Source organism: Wyeomyia smithii, chromosome 2, assembly GCF_029784165.1.
Source record: "Wyeomyia smithii strain HCP4-BCI-WySm-NY-G18 chromosome 2, ASM2978416v1, whole genome shotgun sequence".
Lineage (NCBI taxonomy): Eukaryota > Metazoa > Arthropoda > Insecta > Diptera > Culicidae > Wyeomyia > Wyeomyia smithii.
The window spans coordinates 71,237,712-71,257,191 of NC_073695.1; the positions used below are offsets into that span (position 1 = coordinate 71,237,712).

A 19,480-nucleotide genomic window follows, 5' to 3' on the forward strand; every position below is an offset into this window, starting at 1 on the left:
CGATCAGGAAACGCACACATTACCTGATAATGCTTAAGAGGGAATCAGAAAAAATGAGATTATATGGCCATTTGTTTACAATTTTATTTTTCACATAACTGTATTGAACCTGATCCTGACGCAAGTGTAGGGAACCTGGGGCAATATGACCACGTTTAAAAGAATCCGGCATTAGGAACTCGTCAATGCAGATTGTAATGCACAAAATACACTAGATTGAAGATAAACCAGTTTCTAACAAACATGTTCATTTAGAGTCTTGAAAATCATTGAAATACGTCGAGATCGTGGAATTGAAAAAGGTAATCAAAATTTTGTTTTCAGTTCCATTTGGGGTAAAATGCGCTTAAGCGTGTACAAAACGCCCCATAAGAAAGGGTCAGCAAGCGCCACAACGCAGATGTGAAATACGAGCTGCCTTTCTTATATAACCACACAACCAGAACGACCCCTGGAACCACCTAGATAGTCTACACTTTGATTTTACCGGATCTGAGGCATCTTAAAAGTTTTTTCGGAGCAATGCAAAATCAAACAACACTACGTTCTACAAAAGTTTCGACAATTTTTGCCCAGTGCAAACACGAATGTGTTGCTATGACAATTCTCGCGTAATTTTTCAAAAGGACCTAAGTAACAATGACAGATTCTCTCCTCTCTCACTTTGTTTCGTTAATTACGTCGTCATTATAAATATTTTCCAAGCTTTCTTTCCCTTAATCGATAGATTGTAATACTGTCTTGCTTACTATGCATTGAGTGTTATAGATTATGGAAAATATAACATAGTTATTGACCAAAGAGAAAGTAAACATAGAGAGTCTCTCAATGTTAGATAGGTCATTTTGAAAAATTACGCGAGAATTGTTAATCAGCGCATGCCAGGGGCTAGAAGTGGCTGTCAGATTACATATAAAGCGAGCGTAACAAGAACCGCCGCACAGTGGGACGAAATCAAAAATAGTAGGACATTGGTGTTTGTGACGAAACGCATGGTTTTAGCGTTTCGATGTCTTCTAGAAAGTTTATCAGCTTTATGAGTACTTTATTTCGACGGTAAAATTTTTTCTTTAAGGGGGGTGTACATCAAAATAAAAAAAAATAACCTTTTTATTTTTTGATGAACTTGGTAGCTTGCTTCCGACACATTGTAGAACTAGCTATTACGAGCAAGTTTGTAGAGCATTGGAAAATTCTATCTCTGAACCTGACAAATTTATAAGGTATTAAAGTAAAGCACCCCCTTAAAATGTGTTTTTGCGTGATAACGCTCTTATCTTAATTTTGCCATTGTTCAAGTGTTCTACAAACATCAAACTAAGATTAATTGTCACATTTTTTTAGAAGGAAGTGCACCGTTAGCTCTTAATTTGGAGGAGTTATGTCTGTTTTTGCACTTTTATGGTACAGTTTTTGAGAGAACATATCTTGTGGAAAGGCAGATGTTGGCAGCTACTTTCAGTTTCATTTTATTTGGATACTTATTCCCTCCAATTGTGTATATATATCGTACTGGAATCGAAGGGGATTGATAGTAATTTTCCGGAAATTAGGTTGCAACTTTTTTGGATTTTGATTATTTTTTAATCAACTTTTTTTTTAAATCGGATAACCAGTGCCCGTAAATGAGAAAGCCATAGACGTTTGGTGATTTAACAGGTGCTCGGGAATTTTAGTAAAGTGTTGAAATGTATAACTTCAAAAAATCTTAAAAAAAATAAAATTCATGACATTTCCATTTCTTACCAGCGAATCTGACTTAAACCAGACGTCAAACAACTCGGATTTTTCAAAGTTACACATTTCAACACTTCGCTTAAATTTCCGAGCACCTGTTAAATCACCAAACGTTACTGATTTACGGGCACTGGTTGTCCGATTTAAAAAAAAGTTGATTGAAAAATAATGTGGAATGAGTATCCAAATAAAATGAAACTGAAAGTAGCTGCCAACATCTGCCTTTCCACAAGATATGTTCTCTCAAAAATTGAACCATAAAAGTGCAAAAACAGACATAATTCCTCCAAATTAAGAGCTAACGGTGCACTTCCTTCTAAAAAAATGTGACAATTAATCTTAGTTTGATGTTTGTAGAACACTTGAACAATGGCAAAATTAAGATAAGAGCGTTATCACGCAAAAACACATTTTAAGGGGGTGCTTTACTTTAATACCTTATAAATTTGTCAGGTTCAGAGATAGAATTTTCCAATGCTCTACAAACTTGCTCGTAATAGCTAGTTCTACAATGTGTCGGAAGCAAGTTACCAAGTTAATCAAGAAATAAAAAAGTTAATTTTTTTATTTTGGTGCACACCCCCCTTAATGAAAAAAAATTATCGTCGAAATAAAGTACTCATAAAGCTGATAAACTTTCTAGAAGACATCGAAACGCTAAAACCATGCGTTTCGTCACAAACACCAATGTCCTACTATTTTTGATTTCGTCCCACTGTGCGCCGCCATGCTGAACCAACCAATGGTTCCTTGGCGTTTCTTTTCATGCGCAATCACGATTAGGGGAGACTGGTAACAGTGGTTACATTCTCATATTTCCGAGTTTGTTTATTTATGTTTCGGGTTCTTTCGCTAGTTTTGTTGCGATTTTTTATCGAATATACCATTATTGTAACGTTTATCGTTTGATGTTGTGAAAGATGAAATGCATTATTCCGTCCTGTGATGGTAACATGCATTTTGCATGGAGTAAAGGAGGAGTTTCAACACACAGGTGAATAGTACAGCTTGTATCACATGTAAGCCTTACTAATAGATTGACATTCAAAATTTCCAACTGATTACAAAAGAAATCGTCGTTGATGTCGAATTCTGTCCATTTCCGGACTGTCAAATCTGCCTGCTGCTGGGTGCAAAACAAGCGCAAAGATCTGTTCTCGCCACTTCTGCGAACAAGATTTTTATTTAGTGAACGGCAAGCGTAAGTTATTGCCGAGTGCAGTTCCGAGTTTGATGATAGCAGGCCTCACCCAGTTGGATTTGCTCGACGACGGTTCGAATACCGGTAATATTTTTTTTTATTACCGTATCCAAATCATAATTTAAAGTTAATTCAATTTAATAATATTCTAAAATTTCCAACATCACAATAGAGGGTCAATCTTCTCTAATTAATGTAAACAAACGACGCCATATTGTGTTACGGTAAAATCACTTGTCTTCAAGCCCCTGGCGCATGCGAATGTGCTACTATGCGCAGAGCAACTAGATTGACAATCTTTTTCATCAGTAACAAGTTTTTTTATTAATTAAATCGAAGTAAGAAAACAACCTTCAACCTTTCAAAATTACTGTTTTATTCTTTCGAAATTGTTTCGCATAGCTTCATCTTTATCTAGACATAAATGCTAACAAAACTCGAAAATGTTGTATGGTATACAATAACAGAAATTGGAGTGATATTGTCTGCACTGCAAGCGTTTTGTTTTGTGAATTCGTGCTCCTCATGGTGAATTTCGCCACGTCTGGACTGGTTTGATGAAAATTGTTAAAATAATTCAAATAATTATTTGATCAGGTAATTTTAAGTTTGCTCCTGAATACAAACACTATTGTTCATAGTAAGACCAGTTTCCAGGTACGTGGTATTGTTTTTGGTGGTGTAAGGCCTTACGAAAACAATGGTTGAAATGCAAGAAATAGGACTCTAAACATATTTTTAAATTTTTGTGGGATTAATGCAATTCAGAAAGTTTATATGAACCACACGTGTTTATAACGTAAAACCAAATGATCAACTACCTAATTACTTCAAAAAAGTGGGTATTTCATAAGATATATGGGCATTTTTTCCACAGTTTCCCTAAGTCACAAGATAGAGAAGATACAAAAATACTTTGCCTCTGGAAACCTAAATTGACATCTTTTGTTTCAATTGCATGCCCATTAAATGCTCTCATGTGAAGGTAGTTAAAAAACAATATGTGCATTTTCGACATGAGTTTTTTTAATATCGTTCTACTAGTTTCATAAGAAATGCATTGTAGACGGCTTTTTCGTTCCATCCTATCTTATATCAATGCATGTCAGTAATATAGAAATAATTTGATATTTTCATCATGATTTTTTTCGTATTGATAAAAAGTTAGGTATATTGTGTATAAGACACGACCGCAAGGTTAACGTAGTATTACGATAGCCTGTCTTATGTCAGTCATTTTTTTCCAGTAGGCGCTTCTTAGCGCCCCAAAATCGTTTGATTGTGAAGTAGGGTATCGAACGTCTTCGTCAGTGGTTTTCTTCGGCCCCCTTTTGCATAAGATTCCTGCAGAAAAACTGCCGAAGAAAACCACTGACGAAGACGATTGATACCCTAGTTGATATTTTTCTGCCACTAGCCAAAGCATTGCGGATAGTGGTACGACAACTCCGTGATGAGTGTATTGTTGTTGTTGTTTTTTTTTTTAAGGGGGGGGATTTGTTAGTAGCTTAAGTATTTATGATAAATATTAGTAAATAATGAGTATGTGTCCAATCACAAATGGTGACTATTGTTGTGTTCTCGATTTTCTTGAGTTTTATTTTCTGATCGCGGCCAGTACAGTTATTGAAAACGGTAATCGTGTTCCATTGTGTCTTCTACGAAGCTCCCTCTCCACCGAGAGTTTCACCTGCTTTTTTTTCTTGTATGGACTTCCTCACTGCGACCAGAATCGTTGATCTATTGTGAGATATGCCCGGGTGTCTGCTGTATTCCGCACTTCTGTTAATAGCAATACCGCTATTGAGAAGTGGCATGCTTATTATTATTGTTCATCAGTGCTTGTGTGTAATGTGATACTCTTCCTTACACGCTTACTGTGCTACTATACCGATACTCGTTCCTCTTGCCAAATATCACCAATTATAATTCCCTGGAGAAGTTTCGTCGTGCGTCCTTCTGGCCAGTTTTATTGATAAGAGGGACTTATTTTTTGTTAAGAGGAAGTCACGCAAAGGTATTGTAGTAGATTTCAGCGTGAAGGAAGGGTAACTGGTGGGGAGCCAGAGAATAAACCCATGCTTAAATCCTTTTTGACATCGGATGGCCTGGTTCTACTAAGATTCGAACCCGCGACCATCCGCTGGACAAAGCGGACTCTGTAACCATGCGGCTACGCAGCTCCCTGCTTTATGGCCTTGTTTTCAGTTCTGATTGGCCGAAATATGCATTCAACAGAGCTCTATATTTTTCAGTAGTACACTAGTTAGCGTCTGAAAATCAAAATTTTCCGCATTTTGGTTGGCACATGAAACCTTTCTCGAATCGATTGCTGAGAGAAGGAAATAAATCCGTTGAAACTGAAAGTGGACACTTTTTGTGACGATCCGGATGTTTTCAATATTTTAATTTGTACCCCTATCTCAGAATGTTGGCGTAACGTGTAATGCTACTTCTAGGAATTAGCAGAATTAGTTAATACTTACTAAAAGCTTTTGAAAAAACTGCTTTTGATTCCCAGTTAAGTATTTAATAGCGAATTTCTTTATTCCACAAGCTCACCTCGTTTCGACCTGGAGTCAACTTACCTGCTGTCAAAACCTTCTCTATTCGCTTGATTTTGACCCATTATTGACCTGTTGCTGCCGCAAAATTTGTCAGTGTTAGCCCACCACTGCGCGTGCTTAGTTCGTAAATAAATACCTGGCATCTCTTTCTTATCTGCGTCGTAAATCGCGATGTCGTTTGTTTATCCCTGCGTAGATTTGTATTGACCCAGTGGCATAAAGAAATTCGCTGTAAGTCATTTATTTTTTATTTTTTTTGAGATTCAGGAACCAGTGCTGAAATTTTTCAGCACTTTTGCGTGAGAGTGAAAATAGGCAACACACCATAAACGTTAGTGTTACGAAGAGTCACGACAAGAAAATATTACAATGTCAAATCGTGTTCAAATCATCATTTTAAAGAAAAAACAATATCGAACACTAGCTTGTGGGGCAAATGCGGTCTCGAACAACTCGATTATTAGTTAAAGGAATTTTTTATCGATATTGTTTTTGGCACATTTTGCATGTGTAGTATAAGTACAACGATACGTCGTGCCCCAGTGCTGAGTCGAGAAAATTTCCAGCTCGAAAATATCCTCGACCTGATCAGGAATCGAACCCGATATCACAACCGTGTGGTAGAATTAGCCGATCGACATCGCTAACCAACGAGCCGCGGGGTCCACCTCATCTAAAAATTGTGTGGAATTTCGCACCTCCGTATTTCTATACACAAAACATGTTTGAATAAATAGCTATTATTGCAACAACAACAAAAATACCAACATGTTGAATCTGTCAGATTAATGCGAAAATCATTTTCGGTTGATCAACGAATGAAGTAACGTAATAGCATAAGTACGGCACATTTATTCTCGAAAAAAAACGCAAATGATAGCAATCTGCTGTCAAGTGTGATTGGGCTCTACTAATGTGTGAATGTTTGATTGTTTCTGACAGTTTATTCTACCGCCCTGCCCCAGGAAATTGTGTTCTCACGTGTCAGATGAATGCGTTGATTGAACGGACGTACGAAGAAAAAATAGCGCACTGTGGTTATGTGTTTTTCCTACGCTGTCGATACCTACGCCTTTTTGCCTGAGGTACGTGCGGTTATCGTGATTGATGTTGCCAGAATCTTGCGGTCCGGAAAGGTCTTGCAGTAACTTTCAGTTGCTTGGCAGGTGCGATGTAGTAGGGGTGTGCGAAACTGGCTTTTCTGGTGTCGAAACGAAACGAAACGAAATTAACCCTTAATTTCGGTTTCGCCAAATTAGTCGAAACGAAATCAAGGTGGATTTCGAGTTCTCGAGACGAAACGAAATTGGTCTCTAAGTTTCGCGAAATTTCGCGAAATTTCGGAAAATAAAATAAATGATTCTTACACATAGCATTACAATGATTTGAAACGTTGGAGCGTACGCTAACGAAGTACCCTTCAGTAGCTGATCGCAAGGTGCTTACCTGGTCGACGAAGAGTAACGTAGGTATTCAGATATCGATAAACCGACAATGACGAGAAAATCAAAAATGTTAAAAACTGAAATCTTGATGCATTCATTTATACAGATTATATTGCAGGTAATAGTAACGCGATGGATACAAATGATATAAAGGTCAAACTCGAAATGTCTTTGTAAATAATAATTTAATAAGCTTCTGAACTGATTCTTTTGGTTTGAATGCAACTATGTTTAAAATAGTAATCCTTCTTTCATAGCACTTTCATCATTCAAAATCCAAGTTTTGTCCTAGAGCTCGCACTGGAAAAGATGAAAGATGGTAGGTAGGATTTCAACCATTCCTGTGAGTTTTGGTGTCCCTAGCAAAGATAACTTTTCCAAAGAGTTTTTCACTATGCAAACGTAAAAGCGACGAATCCGATAAGCAATTCCTCGGTGGCCTTCTGATGCATTTCTGCATTCTCTAAAAGCTGTAAAATTCACAGGAATGGTTGTAAAGCTGTAAAACCTTTGGGGGGCAACCATTTTTAGCTTTAGGGCAACTTTTTTTTCGCTTTTGTCGACCAGTGTTATTGATTTTTTTTTAACACCGTTTAGTCAGACTAGACTAAGTGACATCTTTATCAATTCGAGGAAAACAAAATTTAAGTTAACTATTCTGTAAACTTTGAAGTTTTCAATATGTTTGCACATTTTTTAATATAACTTAAAATTACTTTTTAACTGAGCAGTTCCACAAAAAATGTCCAAGTTTCAATATTTTTTGTCATTTTAGATTTGGCTTAAACTTTGCATAAACGTTTCTATAGGCTGAGAAGCTATTTAAAATGCTATTTTGGGAGGATTATTGTGATTATAAATATTTGAAGAGCCAAAAGTTTTTTGATCAGTGTGACGTCTCTAGGAAAGTTTTAGATAGTAATTTTATCTTTCCGATAAAAAAAAAATCAAAAATTTCATTTTTTTAATGTAAAAGAAACATTAAAATTAATATAGAAAAGCTTATTTTCAAAAATCTTATGTTTTTTGTATAAAAATTACAAAAAAAATACCGAAGCGATGTCTTCAATAAAAAAAGTTAAATTTTTTCAAAAAAAAAAAAAAAAATTTTACAACATGTTTATTTTTGGAGGAACAATATTTTTCTCTACAACTTTGCCAAAGGCACTATGCCAATCAAACCAACTGTTTCGATTATAAAATTTTTTTAATTACCCACAGAGTGCCCAATTGGAGATTAAATTATTTTTTCAGCTAAATCGGTTTGTTTGACTGGCGTAACTAGTGTCTCTGGTAAGGTTGTAGAAAATAATTTTGTCCTAAAAAATATGCCCTGTGAGTTTCGGCGACACCAAAAAAAAAATCCATTTGGGACCATTCCTAAACTACGTGGTCATATTTTGATCCCTTTTATACCCTCCTACTCTCCCGTGTTCTTTCGTGGTCTTTTGTTTTGTGATCTAATTCTGCAAATATATGTGGGTCATTCCATGTCAAGTGATCAGGCAAATGCAACGACCCTCTCCGATTCGCTTCAAAATGACTAAAATGACTTGTTCTAGGTCGAAACTGAAAAATCCAGAGTATTGGGTTAATCGGACAACCCCCCCACCAATTGCGGGGCCCTCCAATTTTGTATTTTTTGATAAAAAGTCATTTTCCATGTTTTGGAAAAACATCATATCTCAAAGGCCGTAAGAGCTACAGACAATATTAGATAAATTAAATTAGATTTTAAAGATTTTTAAATTTACAATCGAATGGCATCATCAGATTTTGCAAACAGTGTTGCCAATATTGATATTTTTACGTTTAAAAACTAAAACTTCGTTTATCTCAAAACACCTCCTATTTTCTTTTAAATCTGATGTCACCAATGTGTTCAGCGGAAAATTTTACATAAGAATCACCTATCCACAAAATGCAATATGCGCCGTTGCGGAGATATTCAACTTTTAAGATAACGAGTTCGTTAAATTTCAACAATACGCCTACAAATGCGACAAGCCTTATTAAAACGTATCCCAAACTAAATCACCGCTTCAAATCTCAAAAAGTGGTTTCTCATATTCTACTTGATGGTACCTGAATTAACAGCCATTAAAGTACAACGTGCGTTTCATTAATTATAATTATTTGACAAGTTTGTCAGAAAATAACGTTTGATTTTTGTAGCACGTGACGACTTTTGTTTAACTTTTGGCGTTACATTGAAATAGGTACCCGGTCAGAGCTTGACAATGTCTTCATTAAAATGGTAACGTCAGCTTGAGGTGTCGCCGAATGCATTCCTCGGATCCCTGGAACAGATTTAATTGAATCTAACCTGGCAGCACTGACAACTGGTGGATTCGATTGCTCGTTTTATCAGAAATTTGAAATTTTTCTATGAGTTGCCGAACCATTTCCTCTCCAGCACTTTCTAGACCTTCATTTTGCTGACTAGAAACAGCCTCAAAAGATTTTTTCTAAGGTTTTGATGCCTTTAGCAGTTTTTCTCTACTGTATTTATTCGATCGTTTGACCTTCGACTCACTAACGGGTGATTGACCAAGAGATTGCAAAACCATGTTAAGGCAAACCAGCTGTGTCTTTACTATACAAGTAAACGATTAAAACAGGTTCAAAACAATTTCAAATAAAACAAAACAATAATGACATCGCAGAAGTGAGCTAATCACTTCATTTCCAACATTTTCATGTTGTAAAGAATATAGTGTGAAAATCCTTTTACTCCGCTCATGCGGAGTTTCCAATTCTTCAGCTAAATGATCCAACACACCAGTATCTATAACAAGGAAATAATGACTGTTAACTATAATGCTTGTAACAATACTTGTGCTGAGGTATACTATTTTCATCGATTGCTACACCTGTTTCCTGATCCATCATTCTATCTTGCGAATTAATCCTTACAACCTCCGCTCTCAGTGCTGCATCATATTGGATGCATGTCTTTCGACCTTCTACTATTTCCTGATTGTTTTCATGAAACCTGTCATGAAAACATGACGAAATGATTATTAAATTTTTCTTACGAGCACCGCCATGGCAATTCAGCGGATTGCAGCATTGTTTCTGTCTAGCTGCAAAATATTGGCCAAACTGTTTTTCGTGCCTTCCGCATATAGTTTGCAAACGTTGAACACCAAACTTTGAACAAAATCCATTTTCGTGATGTTAAGTGCGATCGATTGTGATTTTCAGCTGTACACTTACTTTTTAAACTCCAACCTATTGAACACACCATTTTTTTCACTGTCGTGAAAGCTCAAATCAACTTGCGTATGTTTTGACGGCAACCACGTTATGAAAACACAGGAATAAACCATCAAAAAGGCCATGAGAAACCCACACTTGAGATGTGAAATAGTGCTTTTGTTTCGAGTGCGTTTCAACATTTGGTTACATTTGTTGTGTGAATTTAACGAACTCGTTATCTTAAAAGTGGAATATCTCCACAACGGCGCATATTGCATTTTGTGGATAGGTGATTCTTATGTAAAATTTTCCGCTGAACACATTGGTGACATCAGATTTAAAAAAAATGGGGTTGTTTTGAGATAAACGAAGTTTTAGTTTTTAAACGTGAAAATATCAATATTGGCAACACTGTTTGCAAAATCTGATGATGCCATTCGATTGTAAATTTAAAAACCTTAAAAATCGGTATCTAATATTGTCTGTAGCTCTTACGGCCTCTGAGATAAGATGTTTTTCCAAAACATGGAAAATGATTTTTTGTCAAAAAATACAAAATCGGAGGGCCTCGCAATTGGAGGGGGGTTGTCCGATTAACCCAAAACTCTGGATTTTTCAGTTTTGACCTAAAACAAGTCATTTTATTCATTTTGAAGCGAATCGGAGAGGGTCGTTGCATTTGCCTGATCACTTGACATGGAATGACCCATGTACAATAAAGTATGAAAAATTTATAAAAAAATGAAGGTTTAAGAAAACGGATTATTAGTTATTGCGCAAATAGTAAATAGAATTTTCAGTAATATCATTTTATCAAAACCAAAATAACAAATAGATAATGGTTGTTTAATTTTTATTAATATTTCATTGTCTTTAACAAATATAACAATTTCCTTACCTGAAAGTAATTTAAAATACGCTATTCTGTTGAGTATATTCAAAATGATTTTTAATTTGTTGTTGAGTATCAAAATAAATGAAATTTGTTTAAGCAGTTTGATCTTAACTTAGTTTTTTTTCAAATAAATTACAAAGTTTTGGAATGTCGAACAATATATAAACATCTTTCTTTCTTCCTTCAGTTCACGAACATCCAGGTCTTATATATTTTTTTGAGGACCAAAACGTTGATTTTTTTTTACCGGTCGTTGAGTTCCAGGAAAAATGTCATAAATCCCGACGCATTGCAAAATAGAACTATTATTCTAAAGAAGCAAATGCCATATAAGACAAACCCTTTTTGAAATAAAAAAAAAAATTCTTCGTTCGGATAAATTTTAAATATGTTTCGAAAATTTGATTACAGTTAATTGCTGACAACTCTCAAACTTTCCGTGACACTTATCAATTATTAAGTCGTGTCAAATAAATTTATTAATTAAAAAATTGCGAAAGCTTCGTCTTATGTGGTCCCCGTGGTTCTGTGGTTAGTGATGTCGGTCGGCTAGCTCTCCCACTCGGTTGTGATATCGGGTTCGATTCCCGATCAGGTCGAGGAACTTTTCGAGCTAGAAATATATTCGACTCAGCACTGGGGCACGGTGTATCGTTGTACTTATCCTACAACATGCAAAATGTGCCGAAAACAATATCGATAACGAATTCTCTCAACTAATCTAGTTGATCGAGACCGCATTAGCCCCCAGGCTAGCGTGCGATATTGTTTATTGTTGTTCGTCTTGACTGAGTGGCAATAATAAATTATATGTCAGAAAAAAGACTACGTGGTCTATTCGTTAACCCCCACACCCCCCGCGTGATATTTCGTGGTCTTTTGATAACCCCCCCCCCCCTCCCCCGTCTCCCTATATATGGCTACGTGGTTTGGGAACGGCCCCTTTGAAACAAACCAAAAATTATTTTTCTTTCAACCAATCAACAGTTAGAATGGAATGTTGTAATGCAACAAACAAATAATTTTCTCTTTACTCAACTAAGTTGTTCGTAATCATCCTCGTTCTCTTATTTCTCGTTCTTTCTATCCTTTCTTTTCTTCTACCTTGTATATTCGTCAAGTGCAAAGTCAGAATCACTTTTATGCTATAATCTGAACTTGTTTTTGACATTGTAAAATTTTGTGCCCCCTAAAACGAGAGTAACATTTCTCAGTTATGTGTTCAACGAGAGCGAACCATGTACTTTTTATTCATTCATTAATAAAGTATACTTTTTTGGTTACACGTTTAAAACATTTTTGATAAGGTACCTGGCAATTTTGAAACCTATGCTGACTTTGAAGTCAGAGTGTTTTGAAACAATTAGTACTCAGGCAATTACAACTTTTTCTGCTTGACACATCGATCACTCTGTCTGCACACTATAAGGCATGATATCTGGTCAGCCTAGTGATAGCAATGAACTATTTGAAAAAACACATTTAAATACACTACGGTGTGCCAAGAGGAGTCCTCTAACACAGAGAAATCCGAAAAAGCGCTTAAAAATTTTTACAAGTCGAGTAGCATAGAACATTTGGCCTGTAAGATAGAGCTTCAGAGTTTTAGTTTTGACAGAAATTGCTATGCCCTCCTAAACGAAAGACAAAAAGTGACCTCTTTAATCTTGTGCGCTGCAAATATAACCACATTTTGATGTACGTAAAAGATGCGTAAAATTTATTCCTACAAACAAATTACTAGATACCTTGTAGCGCATTTGGACGGCTTCATATTCCTCGAATATGACTTCAGTGATGACATGAATTTTATGCTCTGCGTGAATAAAAAATACCTCCCGCATGATGTTACGGTTTTGTCTTTAGAAACAAAAATTACCGGCTGAGAGTTTATTCTACTATGTCTGACTTAGTATACCAGATATCTGTTGAGATATATTCAATTTAATTTATAGTCGCAATGAGCACAAACCAAAATAATGTAATAATCTGCATCGGAAATTTGGTCCGAAACTTCGCGAAATTTCGTAATCGTCGAAATTGGAAGATTAATTTCGCGAAATTTTAGGTGGAATTTAGCGAAATTCAACGAAATTTTTCGGCAATTTCGCGAAACCGAAATTTCGCGAAACTTCGGGAAATTTCGAGTTTTGCGAAATTATACGAAATCATTCGAAATCTCGCACAGCCTTACGATGAAGAAGTTGCTTTGGTTTTATTTACAACTCGACACGATTAACCTTTGCTCGCGTTTTTTTTGTTATGAACCTTAGATTTGAATGACATTGTCGCAACATCTAATGACAAATTTATTAAACAATAAAAACCAAAGTTTTACTTCGAAACAGAGTACCAGGTTGAAATGTCTATGTATGTTGAATGAGCATCGTCGACCTATCACTTGTGTCGCAATGAGTCTCCGCTTTTATGGCTGGTATGGCCGACTGGTGACATTCAATCTTTGTGACACGGTTTTGGTGTGCCACCACCGACATGACCATTATGTTTGATGATAATACCGTTTAGTAAATGTGCGTGTGTTTTGGGCTTGTTTTTTTTTCCCTGCTCGCAACACGATGGATAGGCAATAGACAACGATCTTTCGTGTGAAACGATATAAATCTGATTTATGGTGTGTTTTTTTTTTCTCGACTGTGTGACCATTATTGGAGGAAATAGATTGCCACCCCCGTTCGTAATAGGAAGATTATTCGGCGAAATGTCATATAGGTAATTTGCCAAAGCAAATGTCATGATGATGACGCCGTATCTTTTGTTTGCACATATATAATACTTACCAAGCAATGTCGGTGAGGACATTCTTCCCGCTGAAACTGTATATCCGGGGGGCTTGGGAGAAGAAACCTCCCTGGCCGTTGAACATGCCGTTCCACGAGTTGAACAGCACATCTCCCCGGGTATTCACTACTGGAAGATCGCGATCTGCTATCCGCACGATGGCGTCTAGGTTTTGAATCCTATAGAGGAGTAAAATTATAATAAAGCAATTAATAACGGTTGCGATTAAAATTGTCAGTTCAACTGTGGAAGGGAAACTTTCAGTGCCTTAATTTTGGAATTGTTGGTCTGAAACTTCATTACATATCCCACAAAGTGAACTTTTACCAGCGCTTCAACTCCGCTCACCCGTACAATTCTTGGCAAGTGAACCAGCTCTGCTCGGCATTTTCTAGATGAAGTACAAGCATAATTCCCTTTTTCCACTCACCTACACTTGCAGTATTTAATTCTGTATTACATCGACCCACACACGGTGGGGTATTTTTCATTTCAGTGTACGGAACCGCATGACGACAAGCATAACCACATCAGTAGGGGTAAACAGGGTAAGACCGCCCTTCGTAATTTTACTGCCAAGTTATATAACAATTGAAAAACTTCCTTAGAAGATACGTTACAATATAATAACATAACATTTTGCACCCCTTTCTGCTGTGATAGTGCGCGAACGGTCACAGAAATAATCAAAAACTAACTTTCAACTGGCAACCGGTCAATGTGCTATTGTTCTGCGGCAACGGGACTTAAGGTTTTTCTGCCTCAAAAATCTATTGTTTTGTTTGTGAACATACGTTTTTTTCGGTTGCCTGAATCTGTCTTCTTTCGGAAATATCGAAAACCGTGAGTAATCTTGTAATTTTTACTACTTTTTCGGTGGAATATGAAAATGTTCCATCGGGGGTAAAACCGCCCACTATATATGGGGTAAAACCGCCATGTATACAACTATTTTTTGTTTTACTCTAAGACCCAAATGCCTCGACACTACAAAGGGAATGTTGACAGGAATAAGTAAAGCAATTCCTAGCCACATAAGACAACGAAGTTAATCGATCGTTTTCGATTTGGTTGAAGCTTTTCTAGTGATATTTTTTACCTAGATTATTTTTGAAAAAAATAAACTCGTGTAATAATGGTATTAATGAACGAAAATAATTTTAGAGCCAGGACGGTTTGTTTGATCGGTATGAAGCCTTCGGCAGAGTAAAAATAGTAGTTTTGTTCATTCCAAAAAAGTATACACTGTAAAAAAATTTAAAAAAAAGATAAAATAATAGAATAAAAAAAACTATTTCAAAATAATTATGTTTTTGCCTGCATAATCTACAAAAAGTTAGCTAAACTTTGATGGTTGTTGGATCATGGAGTAAAATGAAGTTTAATAGTTCAAATTTTGTGAAGAAATTTTTTTTGCCTGTTCATTTGATTAGTATAGACTCGTTGGTAAAGTTGCAGATAGTAATTTTGTTCTTAAAAAACAGAAAAAAAGTTGAAATATAAATAAAAAAATAATAACTATTATTATTACTCTATACATAATAAGTCTTCGTAAAAATCATACAGACAGGTTTAATGAGTATTTATTTTCAACTTAAAGGCATTATTATAAATTATAAATTGAATATCTTGATAAACCTCAATTTTGAAAAATCTATTTATTATGAAAACCACAAGAGGTTACCTAAAATTTAGAAAATATTTTTTTTAAAGATTTTTCACAGTGTACACTTTTTTTTGAAAGAAAATAATACCATCTGCAACTTTGCCAAAGACACAATACCGATAAATCCAACCGTTTTGGCCCCAAAAATATTTGTTATCCTCAACAGATGGTGGGCGATCTTACCCCGCTGGTGGGCGGGCTTACCCCGCATGAAAAAGATCTGCACATTTTCAATGCTCTTTTTAAATTGAAGAAAAAGCTAGAAAATAAATAAAAATATTTCAGTACTTATTTTTTAGATGCGGGTATTGAATAGAAGAGCATCTTAGCATAGAAAAAATTAAATTGCAGCCGCAACCTTTTTTTCTATAAACAGAATTGCTTAAGGGGGCGGTCTTACCCTGCTTACCCCTAGTTTGTTTCTGTTCTCTAAGGTTAAGCGCCTAGAGCCAACATGGTTGATAGAACAATGACACAGATCAATGAGTTCTCAATGTGCTCCTAACTCCGGTGCAAATAAGTTTCTCTTTCTTCTTACCAACGCAACGGGGTGATAATTAGCGCTTAACCCTACGGTGGAACAATAACCACTGCAGCTTTGGGAACTGTCGACATGGTGAAAAGGGAAATGATGCTACCTGGGTTCTGGCATACTGTACCTACACAGATACGTTACACGGGTGAAACTGTAAAACTAATGAAAGTTTACCCTTCTTTCCGCTTTAACGAAAGTGAAAATGGTCGTGTCTCGACACGTCGTTCATTTTTGACAATTCTCGGGTGTTCTGTGGCAACAAGCAGATCTCGTTTTTTCGTTTCGCAACATGGAATCAATGTGGAAATAAACACTTGTTTAAAGCAGCAAAAAACTTTAGTGTTGTTAAACGTGGCTCCCTGTTGGAAGTATTTTGAACTTAATTGTTTTGTGGAATTGAAAAACAAATAAAATTACACAAATTTTTCAAAATTAATCAAATTTTATTCACAGCAACACTGAGCAGCTGTACAGAAAAACTGTCTGAGAATGAATTGTAGGGTTCAAATTTTTAATAAAAACTAAATTTGAGTTTGAAAAAATTGTTTATAAAAAATTTGAGGTTGTAGTGAGTATGATTCTAATGATAATTTCAAATCATAATGCTCTTGACGACTAACTTTCTAAATGTATACGTTTTTGAGATATATCCAAAAATAATTTGGCAAATATGAGCGTTTTAAGAAAATCCTGCATTTTTGGAATGAATGATCAATATAACTCCCTTCCAGCTGGTCTCGAGTTTCGAAGATACATTGATTTGAATAACGTCTATGCTATAATATATACATCACTTAAGGGGTCATATCTACCAAAAAAAAAATTTTTCTTGTCATTTTCTTCTATTTGCTTAAATCATGCTGAAACTATCCTAGAATCTAAATCTACATCGCCCAAGTACTGATCCAAACTCAAAATTCTTTTAAATCAATTTTTACCGAACAACTTTTATGCTCCAAAATATTATTTTTCGTTTATTTTGGCGATGCTCGTTTTTCTTTTTATTTCTAGGCTTTGTAAACTAGCAGAAGTTATCTATGATCGTTATCGTGTTTCAAATTTGAAGTATAGAGGTCGCTGCATTAAGTTTCGACCGTTATAGCGTCTCTACAGCACGTGTTTACTCACAATTTCCCTTTGTTTAGTCGATCAGCCGTTCTCGTTGTGTACATTCTTTGTTTGAGTTTTTCTATACTTTTTAACTGTGAGTTATATTTAAAAGTACTTAAATATGAGTTACAAGTTTGAGTTTTTCGTGGGATCCGACGCCAACCGCGGCAAAGTCGCTGAGAATCGCATGTCTGATATCGCGAAAGGGACTACATCCACTTCAAATAACAAAAAGGAAGAAGAGGAAAATAAAGCCCAGGAAGGACAACTTTAGGGCGCAGGGATAGCTGAATGAAGGTAAAAAATTATTAGTGGCTTTATTATTGTGATTCTTTAGATTTGGAGCATTTTGAAACTTTAAACGCGTTTTTCTCAAAACCATGTTTTCAAAATCGGCGAGCAGTAGAACTGAAAAAGTTTACATGCGATTGACTTAAAATTTTAACTGTAGCTTTTTCATTAGATAATCTAGTGAAGTACACACGATTTTGGTGAATGATTAACAACAACAAAAGTTATAAACAATTAAAGTCGATTTTTTTTTGTCCCAAAAATCTTTTTTTCTTCTAACCGTTATCATTTTGCGAAGAAAAATTCTAAAAATATAATCATGTGTACTGCACTAGCGAAAAAAAATTATTTGGTTATAGGTGACGTTGGGCACGACTTCTACTGCTCGCCGCGGAAGAACTTTTGAAAAAGCGGTTCTCGGCAATCACTGCACAGCCGCCATTTTGTAAAAAAAAGTTAGCAATAAAAATATTTTTTCTATTCTGCAAGAGTTGCCTAATCCAATTATATATTATTTACATACCTTACATCTCAAATGCCATGTACAAAAAAATCATGAAAAAGCCTTGTTTTTCGAGCATTTGGTAGATATTACCCCTTAAAAAAATTATGTTTCAAAGAAGAGTTGGGAAGAGAGTAGAGACTATAATATAGTGATATAAACTAGAATAAGTGGAATGGACTAAAATAAGTAAAATGGACTACAATAAACATAATAGAATGAATTAAAACGAATCGAATAATAAACGGAATGTACTAAAATAAGTGGAATAAACTGAAATAAGCGGAAAGTAGAGTAGAGTAGAGTAGAGTAGAGTAGAGTAGAATAGAGTAGAGTAGAGTAGAGTAGAGTAGAGTAGAGTAGAGTAGAGTAGAGTAGAGTAGAGTAGAGTAGAGTAGAGTAGAGTAGAGTAGAGTAGAGTAGAGTAGAGTAGAGTAGAGTAGAGTAGAGTAGAGTAGAGTAGTGCAGAGTAGAGTAGAAGTAGAGTAGAATAGAGGTAAGGGTAGAAGTTGAAGTAGAAGTAGAAGCATAAGTAGTAGTAGAGTAGAGTAGAGTAGAGTAGAATAGAAGTAGAAGTAGAAGTAGAAGAAGAAGTAGAAGTAGAAGTAGAAGTAGAAGTAGAAGTAGAAGTAGAAGTAGAAGAATCAGAAGTAGAAGAATTAGAAGTAGAAGTAGTGTAGAAGTAGAGTAGAAGTAGCGTAGAAGTAGAGTAGAAGTAGAAGTAGAAGTAGAAGTAGAAGTAGAAGTAGGAGTAGAAGTAGAAGAATTAGAAGTAGAAGAATTAGAAGTAGAAGTAGTGTAGAAGTAGAGTAGAAGTAGCGTAGAAGTAGAGTAGAAGTAGAGTAGAAGTAGAGTAGAAGTAGAGTAGAAGTAGAGTAGAATAGAGTAGAGTAGAATATAATAGAAGTAGAAGTAGAGTAGAGTAGAGTAGAGTAGAGTAGAGTAGAAGTAGAGTAGAATAGAGCTAGGGGAGAAGTTGAAGTAGAAGTCGAAGTAGAAGCATAAGTAGGAGTAAAGTAGAAGTAGAAGTAGAAGTAGAAGTAGAAGTAGAAGTAGAAGTAGAAGTAGAAGTAGAAGTAGAAGTAGAAGTAGAAGTAGAAGTAGAAGTAGAAGTAGAAGTAGAAGTAGAAGTAGAAGTAGAAGTAGAAGTAGAAGTAGAAGTAGAAGTAGAAGAATTAGAAGTAGAAGAGTTAGAAGTAGAAGTAGTGTAGAAGTAGAGTAGAAGTAGCGTAGAAGTAGAGTAGAAGTAGAGTAGAAGTAGAGTAGAAGTAGAGTAGAAGTAGAGTAGAAGTAGAGTAGAAGTAGAGTAGAAGTAGAGTAGAAGTAGAGTAGAATAGAGTAGAGTAGAATATAATAGAAGTAGAAGTAGAGTAGAGTAGAGTAGAGTAGAGTAGAGTAGAAGTAGAGTAGAATAGAGCTAGGGGAGAAGTTGAAGTAGAAGTCGAAGTAGAAGCATAAGTAGGAGTAAAGTAGAAGTAGAAGTAGAAGTAGAAGTAGAAGTAGAAGTAGAAGTAGAAGTAGAAGTAGAAGT

General features: G+C 35.6%; 1 protein-coding gene across 15 annotated transcripts in view; it reads right to left on the reverse strand.

Moving 5' to 3' along the window:
* The window catches only part of LOC129725247 (collagen alpha-1(XVIII) chain), a 698,730-nt gene that overhangs the window by 6,007 nt on the left and 673,243 nt on the right, over window positions 1-19,480 (reverse strand). For all 15 annotated transcript variants that reach the window (XM_055680820.1, XM_055680831.1, XM_055680826.1 and 12 more), the window contains one exon: window positions 13,845-14,024. In XM_055680820.1, the coding sequence (XP_055536795.1) occupies window positions 13,845-14,024 (180 nt within the window). The remainder of the gene's footprint in view (window positions 1-13,844; window positions 14,025-19,480) is intronic.